Raw genomic sequence first — 22,186 nt, 5'->3', positions numbered from 1 at the left:
GAGACTGCCTATTGCACTGCTAGTGGTAAGAATTATTTATTTCTTTGATTTGATGGATCGGAGCGCTGTACATAGAGGGCTTAAAGTTACGAGTATTGTAACTGACTCTTCGTTTTCAGGTATGTCGGCGATATCATCCGTGTTACTGCAGCTTTGCAACGCTGGTGGGCATGTGGTGGCAGCGAAGACTCTCTATGGTGAAAGTCACGCCTTGTTAACCCATTTCTTACCACAGAAATGCAACATAACAACAACGTTTGTGGACATTGTTGATCTTGAGGAGGTTGAGAAAGCAATGATCGAAGGAAAGACCAGTGTGTTGTACTTTGAATCCATCTCGAACCCAACTTTGATTGTCGCAAACATCCCTGAATTGAGCAAAATAGCACATGCAAAAGGGGTCAAGGTGGTGGTGGACAATACTTTTGCTCCAATGATTCTCTCCCCTGCAAAGCTTGGGGCAGATGTGATTGTGCATAGCATCTCCAAGTATATTAGTGGTGAAGCGGATATTATCGCAGGTACTCTTCAATAGCTTTAATTCCGTGGTGGAATTACATTTTTTTTATGATTTGATATTTTCTTACTGTTAGAAAAAAAAATATGCGCAGGATTTCTCATTTTAACAACATGATTAAAGGTGGACCCTTAGGACAAAATGGATTTATGGAATTGAAACCTCATCAATTGATTCACAAAATCTCTAAAAAATTCTTGTTTTCATAAATTTTAATTGATTCGAAGGTATCTAGCTGATTTTCGTTTATTTATCTAACCAGTGGGTCTTATCTTGCATGGAGTGCATAGAAAAGTATGGTTCTCGGATTATCATTGGAATGTCTAACCACAGTCTTAAAGATGTGCGAAACAAAGAGAAAAAAAGTATTCTAATGCTTTCATGGAATTTCGTAGGTGCGGTTTGTGGGCCTGCTGATATAGTGGACCAAATGAGAGACCTTCACAGAGGGCCTTTGATGTTTCTTGGCCCAACAATGAATCCCAAGCTAGCCTTCGAGATATCAGGGAGAATCCCTCACCTGAGCATGAGGATGAAGAAACATTGCAAACGAGCAATGAAGTATGTCACCAAGATGAAGGAACTGGACCCTAACCTAGATGTCTTGTACCCCGGGCTTAAAGAGCATCCACAGCACAGTCTCTTGAAGTCCATGTCCAATAAGGATTATGGGTTCGGTGGGGTTTTCTGCATTGACATGAAAACTGAAGGAAGGGCCTGTCGCTTGATGGACAAATTGCAAAACAGCACCAAATTTGGGTTCATGGGCGTTAGCTTGGGCTATTATGAGACCCTCATGACTTGCTCTTCCAGGAGCACTAATAGTATGATGGACACCAAGGAAAAGGAAAGCGCCGGCATTTCACCAGGGCTGGTAAGATTTTCCGTGGGATACGTTGGGACTTTTGAGCAGAAATGGAGCCAATTCACCGAGGCATATTCAGAAATGTAATTCTGGGTTTTTTCCGGCAAGCTCAGACCCTCGGTTTCGATCTATCTTGCGAAAATTAAACAATCACTCTCATGTTTATGCCTGCCTTGCATATTATAGCATCTCAGATCTTATGAGATATGGATTAAGACGATAATTCTCAAATGTATAATTATCATAATTATATTATTGAAGCGTATGAAGTTTAATATTTCACAATGAGTATCTCGGCTTATGTTAATTTGTTGAATTATTCATTAAATGATAACATGAAAACTAAAATCTTATATATATAAAAAAAGACGTTTCTTTTAAAACATTGTGAGTATGAAATCGGAGTTGTAAAAATTGCTTCTTAACTCAGTTCATGATATAATATACCTAAAGTGACATAAACCTTAATCTGTAAGGTTTTATATTTCATATCATATTTTAATGTATATGTCAGTAAATTCATAGCGTACATTCATTAAGGTATTTGGCTGTGTTGTTATTGATATCTGAACAACTTAATTAATAAAAGTTAAAACATCAATTTATATAAATAAAAGAAATCTAGACACTTAATATATCAATTTTCACAAAAAAGAAAAACCCTAGACACCATTATCTCAACACACAATAAATAAAAAGAATTCAATGGGTTTTACTAGATTGTGAGCAAACATGAGTTTTAGCTTGATGTCAAAGGAAAAAAAAAACCTCTCTCACCCTAAGGACTTCTTTTAAGTCAAGTTTCCCTCAGGGATCAAGATCCTCAGCAAATCAAGCATGTATTTAAAGCAAGGTTACAAGTGATCAAGCTTCTCTCGGCAAGAATCAAATCCAAGCATGATCAAGCATGTGAAAAAAGTATAGCATAAAGACATCTGGAACAAATTTAAAGCAAGGGCCCATGGAGATTTTTTTTAATGTAAATAGTAATATTACATCCATATGGTATTAGAAAGTGAGAGGAGAGGCTAGTCTTAGCATCTGAGTTGTCAAAGAAGAAAAAAACAGAGAAAGGATGTGAAATTTGACTGATTCTGTATCAATAGCACCTTAAAAAAAATATATCCAAAGCTTTGTTTGCAATTCAAATTTTAATTAGAGTATTGAAATTGTGATTAATATTCTAATATAGTATTTGGAAAACTCATATTCGTAAGGTTTTTTTTTTTATAATAATAGAAACTAATTTGGTGATTGACCTCATGAGTTGAAGAATATATATAAAATAAAAAAAATTAAACAACATTATTTTAAATAAGTTGAAGAATATATATAAAATAAAAAAAACTAAACAACATTATTTTTAAAAAAAAAACAACTCAAGTTTTGAAGGTCTTTCCCTCCTTTATTTTTCATTAAAACCAAACTGAGTTCAGGTTTAAGAATAATTAAGATCCGGAATAGTTTCTTAATTATGACTTGAAAAGAAAAAAAAGTTAATTAGACGAATAAATTGTTTTGAAAGTGGAGATAGATGCAGTGGAAAACGTGTGGGCCACCATCCATATTTTTATTGTATATTTTATTTTCATCTCAATATCATAATTTAATCCCAGCCAAAAAAAAGAAAATTGAATTTTGAGTCCCGAGAGGAAATTGCTTCTCGACCCGTTAGACTTTTTCAAGTCTATGTTTTACGCTAGCACCCCATTCATACTTCTACTCAGTCAACGAATGAGACCTGCATATTCAAAGTCAATGTGTTAGTTTTCCACATCGTCTTTTTTGACTGGAGAGGTCCGTTGGCAATCATAGAGGCGAGAATACAGGAATATTTTTGCTAAATAATTGAGATTTATATACATAATTATGTATTAATTACTAATGATTTAGAATTTAATTACATTATTATATATTTATAATTCATATAGTTTATTAATTGATCCCAGCATGATAAATTACTACATAGTTTATTAAGTAGAATTGACCGTTAAGAGTGTAATATTTCTGTTGCTCGGAACTTTAATACCTAAACTACCCTTTAACATTTATCTTCAGTACATTCACAAGTATTTGACAGTCCAGAGTGAGACCTGACACTGCGGATAGGCTTTTGGGATGTGTATCGAACCTTCGATTCAAGTAGGGCAAGACGGCAAGGTTCCGTAGAGGGATTTTATTGAGAAAAAAATTTAATTGTTTGTGGCCAAAACCAAAGTCTTCAGCCCATCGGAAATGATCAAGTTGATCAGATTATAGGGTTTATATATATATATAGGTTAAATCAGTTTAATTTTAAATTAATTTTTTTATACTTAGCTCAGGAGAAGATGTGGGTTAATAAATTTCTCGTTAACCCATTAAGTTAGGTTAATTTAATATAAGTTTCAGAGAACAAAAGGAGGTGATCTTTATTAATAAATAATAATAATAATAATGAAATTTTATTGTACTTTTACTCACAAAATATTATTTATTATAATATTTTTTTTATAATATATGTTTTTTTATTTTAATTACATCCTTTAATATTAATTATTTTTTATTTTTTCAATTAATTTTTTTTTTAATTTTATTTTTTAATAATAAATTGATTAAGAATTGAGTTTTATAATTTGTTTTCAACCTAAATTGATTATACTTATTTTTTTTAATTTTATATTTTTTAATTTATTTTAATTTATTTTCTATAATATTATTATAATCTCATGACCTAACATATAAATTGATAGAATAATCCAAGTTGATCTAAATCAATCCAATATTCTCATGTCGTATATTTATAACAAAATCTCATATTAAATATTTATTTCAAGCTAAATTTTATTTTTGCTGATTTTTTTAGTTATTTTCCTGTACACCACGTCATCATGTGACACTAAATAAATTTTTTAATGGTTTAGATTTTTATTTTTATATAAAAAAATATCAATAATATCTAAACATTTTTTTATTAAATTTTTTTATCAGTACAAAAGATGAAGAGGTCCCTGCTCTCCAGTCAAAGGTTTTTGTATCTGTTTCCCCAATTCAATGAACTAGAGGACCATGAGTGCTCAAAGTATCATCTGTCCCCGTTGTTTCATAGGTCAGCTATTTTGAACTTTGACTATCATCTTCATAAGAAGGGTGGACGTGCGGTTTCTGAGTGAAAGATAGCGGTAACGTATCCCATTTTGTTTCCGCTCATGATCATATAAAGACCGAACAGAGTCTTTTCTAACATTAATACACGAATCACGATCGAGTTCTGGTGAGTTCCGAGGAGGATTAATCTCTAGGAGAATTAGTTATGGATAGAAAAACTGTTAACGTTGGGATTGAGTCCAAGAAAGAAGTTCCAGCTGAAGCTTTGGCCGCCGCTCGGCATCAGCTAGGTGAACATAATGGTATTAACATGTCCATCGAGGCCTCTAATACCTTCACCTTCAAGGATTCCGATGCCATGAACCGTGCTTTCCTAGGTGAGGTCGGTCCCAAGACTGGGATTTACATCTATAGTCGTCACTTAAACCCCACCATACTAAACCTTGGCCGTCAGATCGCTGCCATGGAAGGAACTGAGACTGCCTATTGCACTGCTAGTGGTAAGAATTATTTATTTCTTTGATTTGATGGATCGGAGCGATGCATGGAGGGCTTAAAGTTACTTGTATTGTAACTGACTCGTCGTTTTCAGGTATGTCGGCGATATCATCAGTGTTACTGCAGCTTTGCAACGCTGGTGGGCATGTGGTGGCAGCGAAGACTCTCTATGGTGGAAGTCACGCCTTGTTAACCCATTTTTTACCTCAGAAATGCAACATAACAACAACGTTTGTGGACATCGTTGATCTCGAGGAGGTTGATAATGCGATGATTGAAGGAAAGACCAGTGTGTTATACTTTGAATCCATCTCGAACCCAACTTTGATTGTCGCAAACATCCCTGAATTGAGCAAAATAGCACATGCAAAAGGGGTCAAGGTGGTGGTGGACAATACTTTTGCTCCAATGATTCTCTCCCCTGCAAAGCTTGGGGCAGATGTGGTTGTGCATAGCATCTCCAAGTATATTAGTGGTGAAGCGGATATTATTGCAGGTACTCTTTAATAGCTTTAATTCCGTGGTGGAATTGCAAGTTTTTTTAATGATTTGATATTTTCTAACTGTTAGGAAAAAAAAAAAACATAGGATTTCTCATTTTAACAACACGATTAAAGGTGGACCCTTGGGACAAAATGGATTTATGGAATTGAAACTTCATCAATTGATTCACAAAAATCTCTTAAGATTCTTGTTTTCAGAATTTTTAATTGATTGTAAAGTCTCCAGCTGATTTTCGTGGTTTAACTTGATGGAGTTGGCAAGAGTTTTTTCTTTTCTTTATCTAACTAGTGGTTTGGGGATTGCTTGGAATTTGGAACTGTCACGCATGAACAGGGCATAGAAAAGTATGGCTGTTGGCTTCATTTTTATTACTTAATTATTATTAGAATGCCTATCCACAGTCGAAAAGATGTGTGAAAGAAAGGGAAAAAAGTATTCTGATGCTTTCACGGAAATTCATAGGTGCGGTTTGTGGGCCTGCTGATATAGTGGACCAAATGAGAGACCCTCATGAAGGGCCTTTGATGCTTCTTGGCCCAACAATGAATCCCAAGTTAGCCTTCGAAATATCAGGGAGAATTCCTCACCTGAGCATGAGGATGAAGAAACATTGCAAACGAGCAATGAAATATGTCACCAAGATGAAGGAACTGGACCCTAACCTCGATGTCTTATACCCCGGGCTTAAAGAGCATCCACAGCACAGTCTCTTGAAGTCCATGTCTAATAAGGATTATGGATTCGGTGGGGTTTTCTGCATTGACATGAAAACTGAAGGAAGGGCCTATCGCTTGATGGACAAATTGCAAAACAACTCCAAATTTGGGTTCATGGGCGTTAGCTTGGGCTATTATGAGACCCTCATGTCTTGCTCTTCTAGTAGCACTAATAGTATGCTGGACAACAAGGAAAAGGAAATTGCCGGCATTTCACCAGGGCTGGTGAGATTTTCTGTGGGATACGTTGGGACTTTTGAGCAGAAATGGAGCCAATTCACAAAGGCATATTCAGAAATGTAATTCTGGGTTTTTTCCGGTAAGCTCAGAGCTTCGGTTCCAATCTATCTTGCGAGAATTAAACAATCACTCTCATGTTTATGCCTGCCTTGCATGTTATAGCATTTCAGATCTCATGAGAGATGAATTGAGACGACGATAATTCTCAAATGCATAATTATCATAAAGGAATAATGATATATTATTGAAAGGTATGAAGTTTCATATTTCACAATGAGTATCTCAGCTTTCATAGTTATCGATCATCTGTTATAACAGTACACTCAAGTGTCTCGGCGTATGTTACTTTGTTGAATTATTCATTAAATGATGACATGAAAACTAAAATCTTATAAAAAAGGTGGTCAATGTTATGATCATGAAAATCATGAAATATTGGTTCAGTTTTACTAAGTTTAAAAGGCATTTATTCTAAAATCATGAACTCGGAGTTGTAAAAATTGCTTCTTGACTCAATTTATGATATAAAATACCTAAAGTGATATAAACCCTAATGTTAATTTAAGGTCTTAGATTTCATATCATGTTTTAATATATGTAGTAAATTCATAGCATATATTCATTGAGGTATTTGACTGTGTTGTTGTTGATATCTGAACAACTAAATTAATAAAAATTGAAGTTAAAACATCAATATGTTAAAATATAAAAAGTTTAGACACTAAATATATGAATATTCATGAGAAAGAAAACCCTAGCCACCGTTATGTCAACGCACGATCAATAAAAGAATTTCTCTCTCCCTTTCTCTTTCATCGTCTGCTTCTTCACTCTCTATCCATCAGGCATTAACCTTCTTCAACAGCAACCATTTTGGCTCTAATCCTCACCTCCTCTCTTTCTTTTTCATCATTTGAGAGGGTTAATCCTTTTTTAAAAGATCAAAAAGTTGTTGTGATCGAGCAATATGATTTTACTAGGCTCGAAGAACGATTGCTCTGTATAATCATTTCTGAGTTCGTTAGGTCGATGCTGGCTTATTGCGATCACCGCCGATTGACACGAGCATCATTCAAGCTATTGAACCCAGGGGTTTTCAAGTAATGCATGATCGCATGACAATGCTTGACACCAACCAAGCTTGCCTCCGTTCGATAAAACTGCAAAACATTGTCTCCCTTGTGGACCAAAACTATAAGTCATCAATTTCTTTCCGGTTGAGTAAAGTTTTTTAAAGTGCTAAAATAAAAGTCCTTAAAGTATAGTCTTAAAATTGGGAATTTTATTTGGATTTTTTATGTTTACGGCCTCAAATAATGACAACAATAATGATAAATTGGACCCTTGCTGTGATTGTTTCTTGTTTGAAGTACAAGGAAAGCTATTTAAGTATTATATATATATATATATATATATATTTCCCAATAGGTTACCCTTACAAAATAAATAAGTTTGAAGTAAAAGGGTGTTTTGAGTTTTCTATATTTTTTTAATTATATATTTTTTAATAGTGTAATTTCATCTTCATACCTTTTGATATCTTAAAATATTTTATCATCGTGTCATTAAAAGTATTTATATTTATTTTTTTGTGCAATGTGTCTCTATTAATAGTTTGATTTGTCATCGGTGGATAATTTTTGTTTTTTTTTTTTTAAAAAGAATTACAACTTAATCTTCTTAATTGTTGATATTTCAATTTTAATCCATATTCTTTTAATTTATAATTTTTGGTATTGGTATTTTTATAAAAAATTTATTATTTTTTAATTTCATCATTAAATCTTAATTTATCAAATATCATATTCTTTAATTTAATCATTTTTTTTGGATTTATAATCTTTTACCTTGATTTTTTGTGTGAAAGTTTTATTAATTTTTAATTTCATTCTTCAATTTAAATCAATGGTTTTATGTTTTCCAATTTAGTACTATTGTTTTGATTTTTTTTTTCTAATTCTTTTTATAAAAGTTATTATTCTTTTCAATTTCACCATTGAATTACACTATTGTTTTTATTTTTTATACGAATTTTGAGCCTCATTCTTTTAGATTTTTTCTTGTCCTTTGACTAAATTGGATTTTTTTTTAATTTTACTTTTCAATTAAATATAAAATTTAATTTTAATTTTGATCATCATTATTGTAATTGATATTTTTTAAAAAAATTTAGTATAATTAAAAAAAATTTAACAATATATTTTATCCATTCATATTAATTCCATATTAATTGATTGAGAATTAGATATTATGGTATATTTTTTTATCCCATTTCAGAATTTGATCATTATTCAAATTGGACCCTTCTCTCAGAATCATATAAACGCCTTGGCATTAGACCAGGGCTGATCATATGGTACTTTGGACTAGAAATGGAACCAATGCAAGAACACATACGAAGAAATGAAGGAGTGATTTGTGCTAGAAAGATCCTCCACTCTACTGTTTGATGATATAATAAAGAAAAATGTATCTTCCTCTTGTAAGAGGTCTCTAAAAATATATAAATAAATATTGTGTCCTGCGGATAAACAATATACTTTTACACAATAAAAGTATTATGCCTTTTAGTTTTATACTTAACTAGTAATACTTATTAAGTGTGCTTGTTTTTTCATTTTAAAAAAATTTATTTTTAATTTATTTTATTGTAAATTACTTTTTTATATTTTCAAATTATTTTAATATATTAATATAAAAAATATTTTTAAAAAATAAAAAATATTATTTTTACATTCACAAGCATCGTACTCTGGATGTAAGAAAAACAGAAAATCCCAAAAAATATTTCTTTCGCCTTTTGTCTTCTGTCTCCATCTGACAGCTCCTCCAGTTTTCGATCCTACAGATTCTAAGGAATTTTACTATTCTGCAGACAAAAAGAGGTGTCTGTGTCTCTGTGTATAAGAGACAAGCGATGTCTGAAGAGACCAAGTACGTGGAGCTTTGTAAGGGTATAAATGGCCTTGACAAGATCATCTTGCGTGAGGTTCGAGGCTGCTCTGCGGAGGTATATTTCTCTCTTTATCTATCTCTTGATTTGGTGTAATTAATGAAACCCAGTTGCCCTTTTCTTCATTTCTTTGCAAATCTAGTGCTTTTCTTTTTATCCTTTCTGGACTTTGATTGGTTTTGTATCGTTTGAAATGGCAATGGTGCTTCATTCTGGATGTTAGATCTGAACCCATTTGAATAGGCTAGATGTTATGGCTGATTATGAATCCAAGTTTGTTTCTTTTTTGTTAATCTTGTAGATTTGATAGCTGCTGTTTCTGAGGTGTATCAAAAAACAAGAAATTTTGGCAGTATTGAGCTAGACCATTGTTTTGTTTTCCTTACTAGAGGAAACATAAATGCCCCCACTTGCACTGATATCCAGTGCATTCTTTGTGTACTGTTTTCTCTATTGTTCGAGAAGAAAGCTTGTTGATTAGAGTGGTTTTATGACCAGGTATACTTGTTTGGAGGTCATGTCACATCCTGGAAGAATGAACATGGGGAAGAATTGCTTTTTGTTAGTAGCAAGGTACATCCGGTTACTGTGATATATAAGCTGTACGTTTGAGCAACCATGATGAATTTCAGCAATTCTTTTGATGCAATTGTAGCTGTTTACCGTTAGTTTATAGAAGTAATTTACTTTATTTGTTCAGTAATTGGTGTCATTCCATTCCAGTGGTTTTTCAAATGTGGCTTGTTGCTTAACTCTGTCTGTTTGCTGATGAAGTACAGAATGTTAGAAGAATATTAGAAAGTAACCATACACTCATGTTTGTTGAATTACAAGTCAAGATGCTTCAAAAAGTCATTTTGTGAAAACATGATGGTATCGGGAAATGCTTGCAACTTTGTGGTGAGATTTCTGCTAATATAACTAGAAGGTGACTATTAGTCTTATAAACAAGCCACATATATATACATCTCTATTCGCCGTCCACAGAAGGGGTATCTCTGAAAATTTTATGAGCATACCACTTTAATTTATATCCTTGGTTCAAACGATGAAGGGTTTAATGCAGGATTTATTAGCCTGTGACTGTGGAATCATTGGTGGAAACATAGTCTCACATTTTACTCTCTGTAGAGGGGAAGTCTACTGACTTGAAATAATTTAATTGCCCTGATCTCCTATTTATAATAAAGTCCAGGAGTTTCTAGAGATATTACATATATTCTTCGATGAATATTCAACCTAGAAGACCTAAAATGCATAAAAACTTTGACCATAGGTTCCTAGGAAAATGCACTTCATTATTCTGGATAATCAAAAAAATTAATTCTAACATTGAAGAATATTGGGCTTTGAAACTTAAATTTTACATTTTTACAGCTTAGTTGAACCTTTTTTTAGCTTAGGTACCTTAGATTCCACCATAGAAAAAAGAAAGGTGTATGACAAAGATGTTTCCAAATAATTAGAGGAAGGTAGTTGAAATAGAGAACTGGATAGGAATCCATGTCTTTTACATCATTTAGGCGCACAGTCTTAATGTGCAGTTCCATTAATGTCATCAAATTTCCTTTTTAAAAGTGTTATGATGTATTAAAACTCGGACACTTTATTTCATGCTCTCTTCTTTGTTAATATTAATTTGATTGCTTCTTTTTATGGGTTTGGCATTATATAAGCTTTAGTGCTTAATAAATTGTAATCTTATCCATCTTCTATGTCAGATGGGTATGCTACTCAAAGATGATGGCAATCAGTCATATGTCATAGTCATTTCTTGTTCCTAGATTTGGCTAATGCACTCTTTTTTTGTAAACTATATTGGTGGTTTGTGCAGGCTATATTTAAGCCTCCAAAGGCTATCCGTGGAGGTATTCCAATCTGCTTTCCTCAAGTATGTCTGTCTCTTATGTTAACTAATAATATTTTGCCATTAAAATTATCTTTTCAAATTAAATTTATTGGCATATGCAGTTCAGCAATCTTGGTTCTCTTGAACCACATGGATTTGCAAGGACCAGGTTTTGGTCTATTGATAATGACCCCCCACCTTTCCCAACAAATAGCTCCAACAAGGCCTTCATTGACTTAATACTTAAACACTCTGAAGAAGATGTGAAGATCTGGCCTCACAGGTGCGTGACTCAAATTTCATTATGAAGTTTAATGCAGTTCAACATGTCTTTTGATGCATTACTTAAAACAACATTTGAAGCAAATTATTTGTTTCCATTTCAAAAAACAAAAGCAGGTAAAGCTTCATTCAGTATGATAGACAGTCTGTAATGTGATTTTTTTTGCTCAAGTTGGATCTAGTTTTACAGGGATAGATATTTTGTAATTGTATGGTGCATGATTGGAGCTTGTATAGTTGTATGCCTTGCAATATTAACTTATAGAAATATTTTTATATTAAGATATTGCATCTGTATATTTTTGGGCTGCCAGTTCTTCTAATTGCCGAGTGATGCGACATACATACAATTTATTTACAGATATGAATTTCGCCTACGGATAACTCTGGGTCCTGGAGGAGATTTGATGTTGACCTCTCGCATTCGAAATACAAATACTGATGGGAAATCTTTCACATTTACATTTGCGTACCACACATATTTTCATGTTACGGATATCAGGTTCTTTGACAATATTTATTTATTGCTGGCATCTTTAGGTCCTTTTTTTTGTATGCTAAGTAGTTTATTGGGTTTTTCCTTATTTTGCAGCGATTTTTAACTTTGTTCATTGTGTAATACTCTTTATCTTTTTCTTTGTAAAATCACCATTTTGAGTAGAAATGTCAATGCATAATTGATGAATTGAACAAAGTCATATTTTTTATTCTCTCTGTGATGGGTGGAAATATGATGATTACATCAGTGTGTTTTGAATTCTTTGTTGATTCAGTCACATGTTGGTTTTGTCTAGTGAAGTGAGGGTAGAAGGACTTGAAACACTAGATTATTTGGATAATCTGAAGAACAGAGAACGATTCACTGAACAAGGAGATGCAATAGTCTTTGAATCAGAAGTCAGTATCTGTTTTTCACAGAAATGCTGATTGTTTTCAGTACCCTTTCAGCTTCTATTCATACATATATTCTGTGGTACTTGTTTCTATTCATTTTTATGAAGGTGGACAAAGTATATCTCAGAACACCTACCAAAATTGCTGTTCTGGACCATGAAAGGAAGAGAACATTTGAATTGCGGAAAGATGGACTTCCTGATGCTGGTGAGTGAAAATTTTGTTTGCATGCATATCATAGTGCTAGGCCGCTAGCAAGCAATGTTGTCGAGACTCCATCGAGATTTGGGAAATGCATAACATTCTTATCTTGCTGCATTAGCTGCTATTGCTGTATGTTCATATGTCAAGTGTAAATGTTCTTCTAAATTTGTAATGGCTGGCATGCACCTTTGAAAGTTTCTCAGAGCTGTCAGTGGATTAGAGCTTGTAGTTTGAAATTTTATTTAGATTGTGTGATCCAAGGGTCTGCGGAGGAGAGCTCTAATTGCATCTTGTTAGAAGTCCCTTGTTTGATTTCCATAAACCGTGGTCTTGACATCATTAAATGACAGCATTCTTCTTTTTTGTGCTGTTTCAAAATAATCTTTGTTTCAAATGATTGAACACATGCTGTTTTGGTCATTTGTGGGTGAACTTGAACTAATTAAGTGTGTGTAGGAAACCACAAGTTTTCTGTGGGAACTTTGATTGTTCTCAGTCAATATAAGTAATTAAGTATGGTTACCCCCCCCTGCAGTGGTTTGGAATCCCTGGGATAAGAAAGCAAAGACCATACCTGATCTTGGTGATGACGAGTACAAGCATATGCTGTGTGTAGAGGCTGCTTGTGTGGAAAAGCCCATTACTTTGAAACCTGGTGAAGAGTGGAGAGGAAGGCAGGAGCTCTCTGCTGTTCCTTCTAGTTATTGCAGTGGACAGCTTAATCCAGAAAGTGCGATCTTAAGTGAGGATATAGGGCCTGCATGATGCACCTCTTTGACAGGTATGTAACTGAAGCCAAACCTTAAAATTGAAATATGTAACTCGTTTATCATTTCTTGGGAAGCAATAATGTTGAAAAGGGAGGATTGGCCGGAAAACTTGAGCATCTCAATGTCCTGAACATGAAGGGATTCACCTATCTTTAGGTGTAATGTTTACACCTGTTCCCCTGGTTTTGAAGTATGAGCATTTTGCATTATGCTGGATCTAGATTTGGTTCGTTGACGTATGAATGCATGCTTGTGCATGCATTTTTGAGTATTAGTCTTCTAGCACAATTTTGACTGTTGTATTTTTAGGCATGTTTTATATGGCGCAAAAATTATTGAAAGATATGAATTTTTAAAATTGACTTTGAATCTTGGTCCATCCTAATCATATTATATTTTCCTTTATTAATTCACGTGTTGCTCTAGAATTGTGCTCCTGTTCTTGTGTGAGAACTTTTTGTTTGATAGTTATAAACAAATTTTTGCAGTTGCTCTTTTGGCATTGTGCATTTAGCGCTTCTGGTGGATTCTTGCCAGTATTTTTGGAGGCAGGGTTCAAAAGGCTAAGGAAACGAAGTCAGTTGTGAAGATATCTAATTTGTATTTTGCCAACTTCGCTGACTTCCACTTAAAAGTAAAAGGAATGAATGGAAGAAGAGAAGGAAAGCATCTAGGTTTCATCCTCTTCTTTTAACCCTTTTTTCCTGTCTTGTTTTTTAAATGACTGCAATTGTTTTAGTTGAACAATAATATCCTTTGATTTATTGAAATTCTGTCTTTTATAATGAAATCTGAACTCTTGGCAATGCAAGTAGCAGAATTCTAGTTTCAGCTGAGTTGGTTTCGTAAATTCAGATACTTTGTGAGCCTTGTTGTTTCACTCTAAACTCATCAAAGTATGCACCTTTTCCATTTTAATATACGTTACATGAAAGCAAACATGAATAAGTTTCTGGTCTTGGCTTGATCATGATATATGAACCCAACTATGAGGAAACTTTTTTTTTCCCCTGATGAACAGCTTCAGTGATCCATTGATTTTGTTTACATGTCTGACAACAAAACTACCATCCAGATAACAAGCATTGTTCACGAGCACCTTTCTGGAGTGATTAGCTGCAATCTGGTTGATATATAGTGTTGGTTGTGGATGATTTCAAAGTAAATTTTGTTTGTAGCTTTCACATGAATGCTAAATATTTTGTTTCAAGCAATCAATACTGAGTCCCACTTGCTGTTTGTTGAGAACATCTCCCAATCTAATACAATTTCAATGATTGTCTGCTGCTCTTGTCGAAGTAAAGTTGGCTTGGCGGCTGACTTTGGAGGCCGACCTTCCACAGAATCTTCACTGGCCGTCAAAATTGATGCAGGATTAGTTTTTTAAGAGTTTTGACTCCAATAGGCATGCTCAGGATTGATGCACGACCCTCCAAGCTGGAAAGTGTGAAGGGAACAAGTGAATTGCTGTAAAAATAATATTTTTCTACCTTACAATGGATCTTCAATATTAAGATTGAACGCCAAATATTTGATTAAAAAATGTATCAAGATTTTTCAGTACTGAGGAAATACTAAAACATTTCCCTCCACCACTAATATTAGCATAACTATGCCTTGTAATTTGCAATTATGTGGTATTTTATAGCCTTGTGTATACCAACCATTTCTAATAGCCTTCTGCCTTGATTGTACTTTTGAAGTTTAATTTCTCAATAAAATAAAATAAAACAAGAAAGTAAAGGAGGAAGAAGAAGCATTGTTGTTAAATCCGAATTAGTCAGGTAGATAAATCCTAGAAATTCATAACTCAAACCAAAACATTGATTTGATAAAATATAATTAACTTAGTAAAACTCAAGGCATAACATAAAAAATAACAAAAAAAAATATTATTTTAATAAAAATATTAATCTAATAAACTATAAATAGATCAATATTTTTATTAAATAATAAAAATATTGTTCTAATAACTACATACTCTGCCAAAAAAAAGAAGAAAAAGAAGTAATGTTTACTTGCATTTTTATTGTGTTTGATATTGTTGAATAAAATATTTTTATTTTAAAATATATTAAAATAATTTTTTTTTATTTTTAACATCAATTAATTAAAATCTTAAAAAATTATTAGATAAAACATCAATTTAATATTTTATTAAATAAAATATACTTTTAAAATACATTAATAAACAAATGCACTTTAATATTGTGAAATTAAAAAGCCAAGTGTGTTAAGTGTTTATTTGGAAGTTTGATAAATATTGTTTTTTAAAATATTTTTTATTTTAAAATATATTAAAATAATAATTTTTTATTTTTTAAAATCTATTTTTAATATCAATAATAATAAAAAAGTTAATTTAAAACTTAAAAAATTTAAAATAAATTAAAAGCGTGATTGAGTTGCACCACCTAACATGACCGCAATAGCATATGCATTCCAAAACGGTGATGTTTTATTAAGGTTTATTTATTATTATTATTATTATTATTATTGTTATTGTTATTGTTATTAATGAGATTTCAATTCTTTATTTAATAAAAATAAAAATGTCACTCGAAAACCCAAAAAAATTAAAACAGAGAAAGAGAGAGGAAACCTTAAAATGAATTGAATTGAAATCCCAAAAAAATGTGATTTCTAGTGAGAGAAAGTGAAAGCAACGAATTATTAACCCAAGCTGCCAGCACTTTATACATAGTTTAGTGCAAGAGAGAAGATGGAAGCTTCTTAGCTCCCACTGCATCGAATTTGATTTCTCTCGGAGTCTGAAAAACTTTCCAGCTCAAAACAAGGTCAGACCCATAAAAAGCTCTCTCTCTCTAGAATCTCACATATTCCAAATCTCTCTCCCTCGGTTGTATTAATCATTTTAGAAGAAACCCATTATTTTAAGCTCTTTAGCTTTACTGGGTGATCTCTGGAAAATTGGAATTGATAGCTTCTCCTTGGAAAAGGAGGGGTTTTTGATAGAGTTTCGTTGAAGGTTTTCAATTTTTTTTTTAAGGGCAATAGGGGGTTTTGTTTGATTGTGAAGTTCGGGGTTAGCATGACTAGGGTTTGGGTTTATTTTGTAAAACTTAAGTTTTGGGAGGGGAAATTGTAGTCTTTTTTCAGGGTTTGTATTAGAAGATGTGTTTTGTAATGGCATTGATGGGTTTTGTTGAAGTCAATGCGGTTTTTCTTCTAGGGTTGTGGAAAATGGGATTTTGGAATGGAGTGAAATAACCCTGATTTAGATAGGGGTTTTGGGTGGAACGGTGATTTTTTTATAGTCTTTTGTGTATTTTTTTGTTGTTGACTATGCGGTGAGAGAAATGCAACCGTCAACTCAGCATTCGCGGGTGAATCTCGTGGAGTTGAAAGTTCAGATAGTGAAGACAATTGGGGCAGAGAGGTCGAAGTTGTACTTCTATTATTTGAATAAATTTTTGAGTTTGAAGCTGAGCAAGGCTGAGTTTAATAAGCTCTGTGTTCGTGTTATTGGGAAAGATAATGTGCTGATACATAATCAATTTATACGTTCGATTTTGAAAAATGCTTGTAATGCCACTGTCCCACCGCCACCACCAAGTCGTGATAAGGAGGTTCCTACATCTGCAAGTGATGGGTCGTATTCCTATCCAAATGGGAATGCGGATCTTGCTTCTCATTATTCAACAGTTACAGATGATAATATAGCCCCAGAAGATGGTATACAGAAGCTGATGCAGCATCATCAAGAAGGGGAAGTTTTCCACCGCCCTGCTAAATTACCACTAATAAAACAGTCAACAGATGGTTTAGTTTCTGTACATAGTAAAGAACAGAGTGAAATATCTGAGATATCTACTGTAACTCCACTTCAGGCACCACTTGGAATTCCATTTTGCACTGTGAGTGCAGGTGGTTCCCATAGACCCTTGACTCTAGCAAGCAAAGATAGATGTGCTAGCTCATATGATAGTGGTGGATTGCTGGATACACAGACGCTAAGAGAGCGAATGCAGCAACTCGCCACAGCACATGGCCTTGATGATGTATCCATGGACTCTGCCAGTTTACTGAACAGTGGCTTGGATGCTTACTTGAAAAGGCTGATCAAGTCCTGCATTGAACTCATTAATAGAAAGCATGGATGTGATTATTCGACAAAAAGTAATTCCCAGAAGAACCATTCTGAGAGTAAGCATGTTAATGGTTTTCTGCCTGGTCATCATTTTCAGGTGCAGAGTAGCAATATGATTTTGAATGGAACACAAGAACAGAGATCCCATTTCCCAATATCGTTACTGGATTTCAAGGTTGCAATGGAGCTTAACCCACAGGAGCTTGGAGAAGACTGGCCCTTGCTGCTGGAGAAAATATGCACGCACCCATCAGAAGAATAAAGTGCCGGAAAAAAATTGTGTTTGGGATGTGATTAATTTGGTGGCTGGTCTAAAGGAGCAGATTAACATGCATGCTTGGTTAACAATGCTGCAGTCAACTCCTTTTCATATTCTTGTGAATTAGTTTCCTGCCCTTGTCATACAACTCTGCCTCCATCAAGGTAAATTTGAGCAGAGCAAGAGATTCTTCAGCTATAGCTTCCCTTGATCCTGTGTACCGCGTTTTACAGCAACCAATCAAAAGGTACTCAAAGAAAAGAATGCCCTTGCTTGGTTGCACTGCTGTATTCTTAACTTAGTTTTTCTGCTTTTCTGTAATTTAAAGTTCAGAGAAATTTTTAGAAACAGTTTTGCAGGAATAATTTGTCTAGCTTGTTAGGAAGGTAAAAAACTGCACGATGTAAAAGTTCCTGTACATGTATTCCCTACAGTAGAATTGTCGGGGTCCTGAATATTAACAGGTTATCAATTGCTGATTGTCCTTGCTGATTTTAATATGAACGGTGAATTTAGTTGTTGGCTTAATCTCCCCTTTGAGCTAACAAAATTCCTCTCTTTTTGGCATTTGATACTAAAATGTTCACACATGCGCACACACATTAAATCTCCAAGTACTACTTGTTTGATGTTTCCCGAATTATGATCCTGAAGTTTCTTCATTTATGTCTCTAATATTCCACAGGAGTGGCACCTCACTGGTTTGGTATAACCTAACATTTTTACTATTACGGAAATTTTTTCAAATTCAGTTGAACTTCTTGGAGATTTTTGTGTATGTGCAGGGAAGCTACTTGATTATGATAGTATTTGGAATTGCGTTCTCTCAAATTTTAATTTTTTTAGGTTAAAAATTATGTTTTTTATATTTTTAAATTATTTTGATGTATTAATTTTAAAAATAATTTTTTTAAAATAAAAAAAAATATTATTTTAATGTATTTTAAAATGAAAACATTTTGAATTACAATCATTATTGTAATCTCAAACTCACTGTAAATATCTTTTGGCATACCTTTTGGTTGTAAGAAGTGGAAAGGCAAGGAGTTTAATTTTGATACAGCCACTTTATGGAGACTGAAGCTTAGGTGTCAATATAGATCAACCATCAAAGGGCCCTGCTTTATTGGACCAACACTGGCCAATACCTTGTGTTTTTGCCTGGCTGCAAGGAAACATATTGTTCATTCAAACCCTAGCGATAAGCTCGATTACATGAAAAAGAAGAAGACACTCTTGTTTGTGCTTGAGACACTTCTATCGTAGAAATGAGCTTTCTAATATGGACACTGCCGAATGGTTTCCATTTGATGACGCTCTTGTTTGGAGTTATTGTCTATCAGAGACCCATTGGTGGCCTATACATGGGGAGTCCACCCAAGGGACTTCCGACACCTGCCTCATAGTTCATGATGGATTTCATGGACTCGAAGGTTAAGTGAAAAATATGTGCTCTTTAACTTTTGACATATTGTTTGCTAGCACGTGTCACTTTATATCCAATATATCATATTGTCATTGTAGAAGAGCCCATTTGCATATTATTTCATAGATATCAGAAGAACCCATTTGCATGAGATATGATACCCTAGTCCTTTTCTGCAACCATGGCTAGAATCTAGGCTTTCTTGAACTCCCCTTGTATGCCCATTTAATTATTATCTGGCAATTATGATTTTGCCCGCTACCTTTCTTCGAAAGTAATTTTTAACAATCAACATAACCATGGAATCCGTATGTGTTTGTTTTTGCATTGCATATTTGTGCTGTGTAAATCTTCAGCATATGAAAAATTCCTTGCAGTGACATAATGGCTTCAAGAATTCGACCCAGAAGATTTGAACCTTTTCAACTCATATTCTCTGTTTGTAAGCATCGTATCGTTTCCTTTTGCGTTTCCTCTGACATTTCATAGATTGAAATCAATGAAAAGTTAGAAGAAAGTGATGTTTTCTTTCTAAATTTCTTGGCGTTATAGTTTCTCAGTTAGCATTTAATGATACTGATATCTCACACAGGCTAGGAGTGCAGGATCTAGGCAGTGACAAAACTCACCGAGAGGCTGTGAGCTTTAACGTGAAACAATACCTTTTGAAGAGCCAGCCATGTAGCGGATCCAGGTCAACAAATCAACATCTTTCTTGCAGGGAGGAAAATGATGATGGTCTACTGAAGTTTAATCAATTCCATTCGCGAACATGGTAATGATAACTGTGCAAGAAACTGATAGTTTCCTTTTCTCTATGTTTGTTATCTAACGTCTCAAGTTCAGAAATGCAAATCATGTTATATGGATTGTTAATCATGATATAGATTGCTTTCATAAATACAAACCAGAGAGTTCAAAAGCTCTCTGGCTTGTGTATAATGTCTCCGTCTGTGTTTTAGCATTCGGCTTCCCCTATTGATATAAATGAACAGATGGAATCTCTAGTAGTTTTCGTACTGTCATTCGTTATTAAGTATTGGTGGTAATTTTTCAATGACATGCTATGGATAGGGAAATTGCTTGTCAACGTTCTCACATTGGATTGCTGCTTGTTCTACCACATTATCCTCTCTCCCAGCTTTGCTTGTGGTTACTGTGAAGTACATCAATGAGTAAACTGAAGCTCATCGAGGAAGTTATTTCATTTATCGTTGTGGGTTATGACAAAACATTGTGTATGTACAGAAGGCACATATCTTATATACTGAGTTGGATACCCCAGCAACAGCTCTGTACCATGCTACTGCAATGACGGCCGTTGGATAGTAAAACTATGAATGCCCCATGTCAAGTTGCATGACAAAGGCAGCATATTATTCTTGATCAAGCAGGAGTCCTTTATCAGGACTGATTTGCAGAGAAGGATGAGGCTGCACTGTGATTAGACCAAACAAAAACTCTCCAAAAAGGCCGTTGCTTGCGCTTTGGAAGACTTGCCATCAGCTCAGATTCCGATCTCCTTAGTATTTCCCACATCACTTGCACATCCTCATATCCACAGGTCTGTATATCATTATGAAGCTCCAGAAGACCAGCACCTGCACAAAACATAGAGGAGAAGAACTTGTGAGTAGTTTCCCATTGAAAACATGTATTTCCTAATGCTGAAGAGTAATCATAAATGAAGTCGTGGCCCAATTGTTCGACCATACAACAAAAAAATTAAATGACATTAATCATCTGACACGCCAAGTGGCTGGGTTATAAAACCAGTAAGATCTCGGTGGTGGTCCAAACTCCTAGTACCAAAAGGACCAGGGAGGCGACAGGGACCATTTAGGAGCTGGAGGACACATTTGCCCACTAAGCTGTAACTAGAAAAATAAATTTGCTGCTGTCAGGCCACTACTGAAGTGACCTAAGCATAAAATTGAACTAAAAATGATGTTGATCCTATAGCTAAGCCTCATCTTTCGGTTGATGATGTTTCCCAGAAGATATTTGGATGTTTGTTTATGCTGTTAATCCCCGAGTTGGATCTCTAGCATTTGATATTATACTGTTCTATTATATTAGTTGGCCAGTACAAGAAACTAGGCAGTTGACAATTCCCTATCATTTTGATGGTAGCCAGTGGATTCAGCCTAGTGGTTCTCCGTTTGGGAAGGTGATGGCGGCTGAGGTGCTACCTGCGTTCAGCATTTCTAAAATAAAAAAGCATCAAATAATGCTTTTCATTCTGAAGACACAGGTTACAGTCTCTTGGCCTATACATCCTTGGTGTCATTATATACATGCTCGAATAGAAATAATAATTTGAAGATTACTGCAAAGTTGTGCAAGATCAATATATATATAAAAGGACACCTTGATTAATTGATACGCATATATATTTTTTTATTAGCTTAGAGTTCATTTTTTGATGAATAAATCATAAATCAATAACTTCATCCGGGGAAAAAGAAAAACTGTTGAAGTAGAAACTTCAAATTAATGCCTTTCTTGTTTGTGAATTAAAAAAAAAGAAAAATCAAAATGCTTTGTTACTATTAGTTTGGTTCAATGGTTGGAAAAGGCTTCCATAAAGTATTTAATTTCCCTTAATTCTTCTCACCTAACACACATTTTTAGACTTTTCCAAACTGGTAATAATTTATCATGATTCTTAGAGGCGAGGATGATTTTATTTTCTTAATTATGAAAGCATAATTGCTTGATTTGACAATTCTGTAATGTTGAAACAGTTTCAGATTGTCTTCAAGTGGATTTTTCTTGGTGGATTTGTTCGTCACAGATGGAATCTTCAAGTGCTGTTTTCTTCCTGACCTCAAAAAAATGGAACTAAAATTTTTAAAAATAATTAATCAAAAAAATAATAATTCAAGAACAAGCTTTCTAGCAGCTGTGAGCTACTAATCACCTCAATTAACACAAAAGGTTGAAGTTTAATTATGTCAATCATGTATCTTGAATATTATTTATTTCCAAGCATTTAATTTAGGGTATTT

General features: G+C 33.9%; 4 protein-coding genes across 9 annotated transcripts in view; all 4 read left to right on the top strand.

Annotated features, from left to right (window-relative positions):
- The window catches only part of LOC105123158 (methionine gamma-lyase-like), a 5,509-nt gene extending 3,922 nt beyond the window's left edge, over positions 1-1,587 (top strand). The window contains exons 2-4 of the mRNA XM_011022670.1: positions 4-25; positions 120-521; positions 913-1,587. Of these exons, the coding sequence (XP_011020972.1) occupies positions 4-25; positions 120-521; positions 913-1,469 (981 nt within the window). The 3' untranslated portion in view covers positions 1,470-1,587. The remainder of the gene's footprint in view (positions 1-3; positions 26-119; positions 522-912) is intronic.
- A 2,931-nt stretch (positions 1,588-4,518) lies between these two features.
- Positions 4,519-6,506, top strand: LOC105122878 (methionine gamma-lyase-like). The gene is made up of 3 exons (XM_011022243.1): positions 4,519-4,969; positions 5,062-5,463; positions 5,934-6,506. The coding sequence occupies exons 1-3, from the start codon at positions 4,675-4,677 to the stop codon at positions 6,488-6,490; spliced, it is 1,254 nt and encodes a 417-aa protein (XP_011020545.1). The 5' UTR covers positions 4,519-4,674; the 3' UTR covers positions 6,491-6,506.
- Positions 6,507-9,184: 2,678 nt separating this feature from the next.
- On the top strand, positions 9,185-14,229 carry LOC105122877 (putative glucose-6-phosphate 1-epimerase). Of its 5 annotated transcripts, XM_011022239.1 has the most exons (10): positions 9,185-9,437; positions 9,879-9,953; positions 11,102-11,105; positions 11,215-11,271; positions 11,352-11,512; positions 11,873-12,013; positions 12,306-12,408; positions 12,513-12,612; positions 13,145-13,390; positions 13,868-14,229. In XM_011022239.1, the coding sequence occupies exons 1-9, from the start codon at positions 9,388-9,390 to the stop codon at positions 13,372-13,374; spliced, it is 921 nt and encodes a 306-aa protein (XP_011020541.1). In that variant the 5' UTR covers positions 9,185-9,387; the 3' UTR covers positions 13,375-13,390; positions 13,868-14,229. The 5 variants fall into 5 exon arrangements, with proteins under 5 accessions (XP_011020541.1, XP_011020542.1, XP_011020540.1 ...); XM_011022240.1 differs by lacking the exon at positions 11,102-11,105 and having other exon boundaries at positions 11,215-11,248; XM_011022238.1 differs by lacking the exon at positions 11,102-11,105 and having other exon boundaries at positions 9,321-9,437; positions 13,868-14,215.
- Positions 14,230-15,947: 1,718 nt separating this feature from the next.
- Positions 15,948-20,767, top strand: LOC105122876 (uncharacterized). Of its 2 annotated transcripts, XM_011022235.1 has the most exons (4): positions 15,948-17,996; positions 19,553-19,617; positions 19,768-19,950; positions 20,250-20,767. In XM_011022235.1, exon 1 carries the CDS (start codon positions 16,700-16,702, stop codon positions 17,750-17,752), a length of 1,053 nt encoding a protein of 350 aa, XP_011020537.1. In that variant the 5' UTR covers positions 15,948-16,699; the 3' UTR covers positions 17,753-17,996; positions 19,553-19,617; positions 19,768-19,950; positions 20,250-20,767. The 2 variants fall into 2 exon arrangements, with proteins under 2 accessions (XP_011020537.1, XP_011020538.1); XM_011022236.1 differs by lacking the exon at positions 19,553-19,617.
- Positions 20,768-22,186: the final 1,419 nt, after the last annotated feature.

The sequence above is a fragment of the Populus euphratica genome, unplaced genomic scaffold, assembly GCF_000495115.2.
Source record: "Populus euphratica unplaced genomic scaffold, PopEup_1.0 scaffold8.1, whole genome shotgun sequence".
In the NCBI taxonomy this organism is placed as follows: domain Eukaryota; kingdom Viridiplantae; phylum Streptophyta; class Magnoliopsida; order Malpighiales; family Salicaceae; genus Populus; species Populus euphratica.
This window is presented reverse-complemented; position numbering and strand designations above follow the sequence as displayed.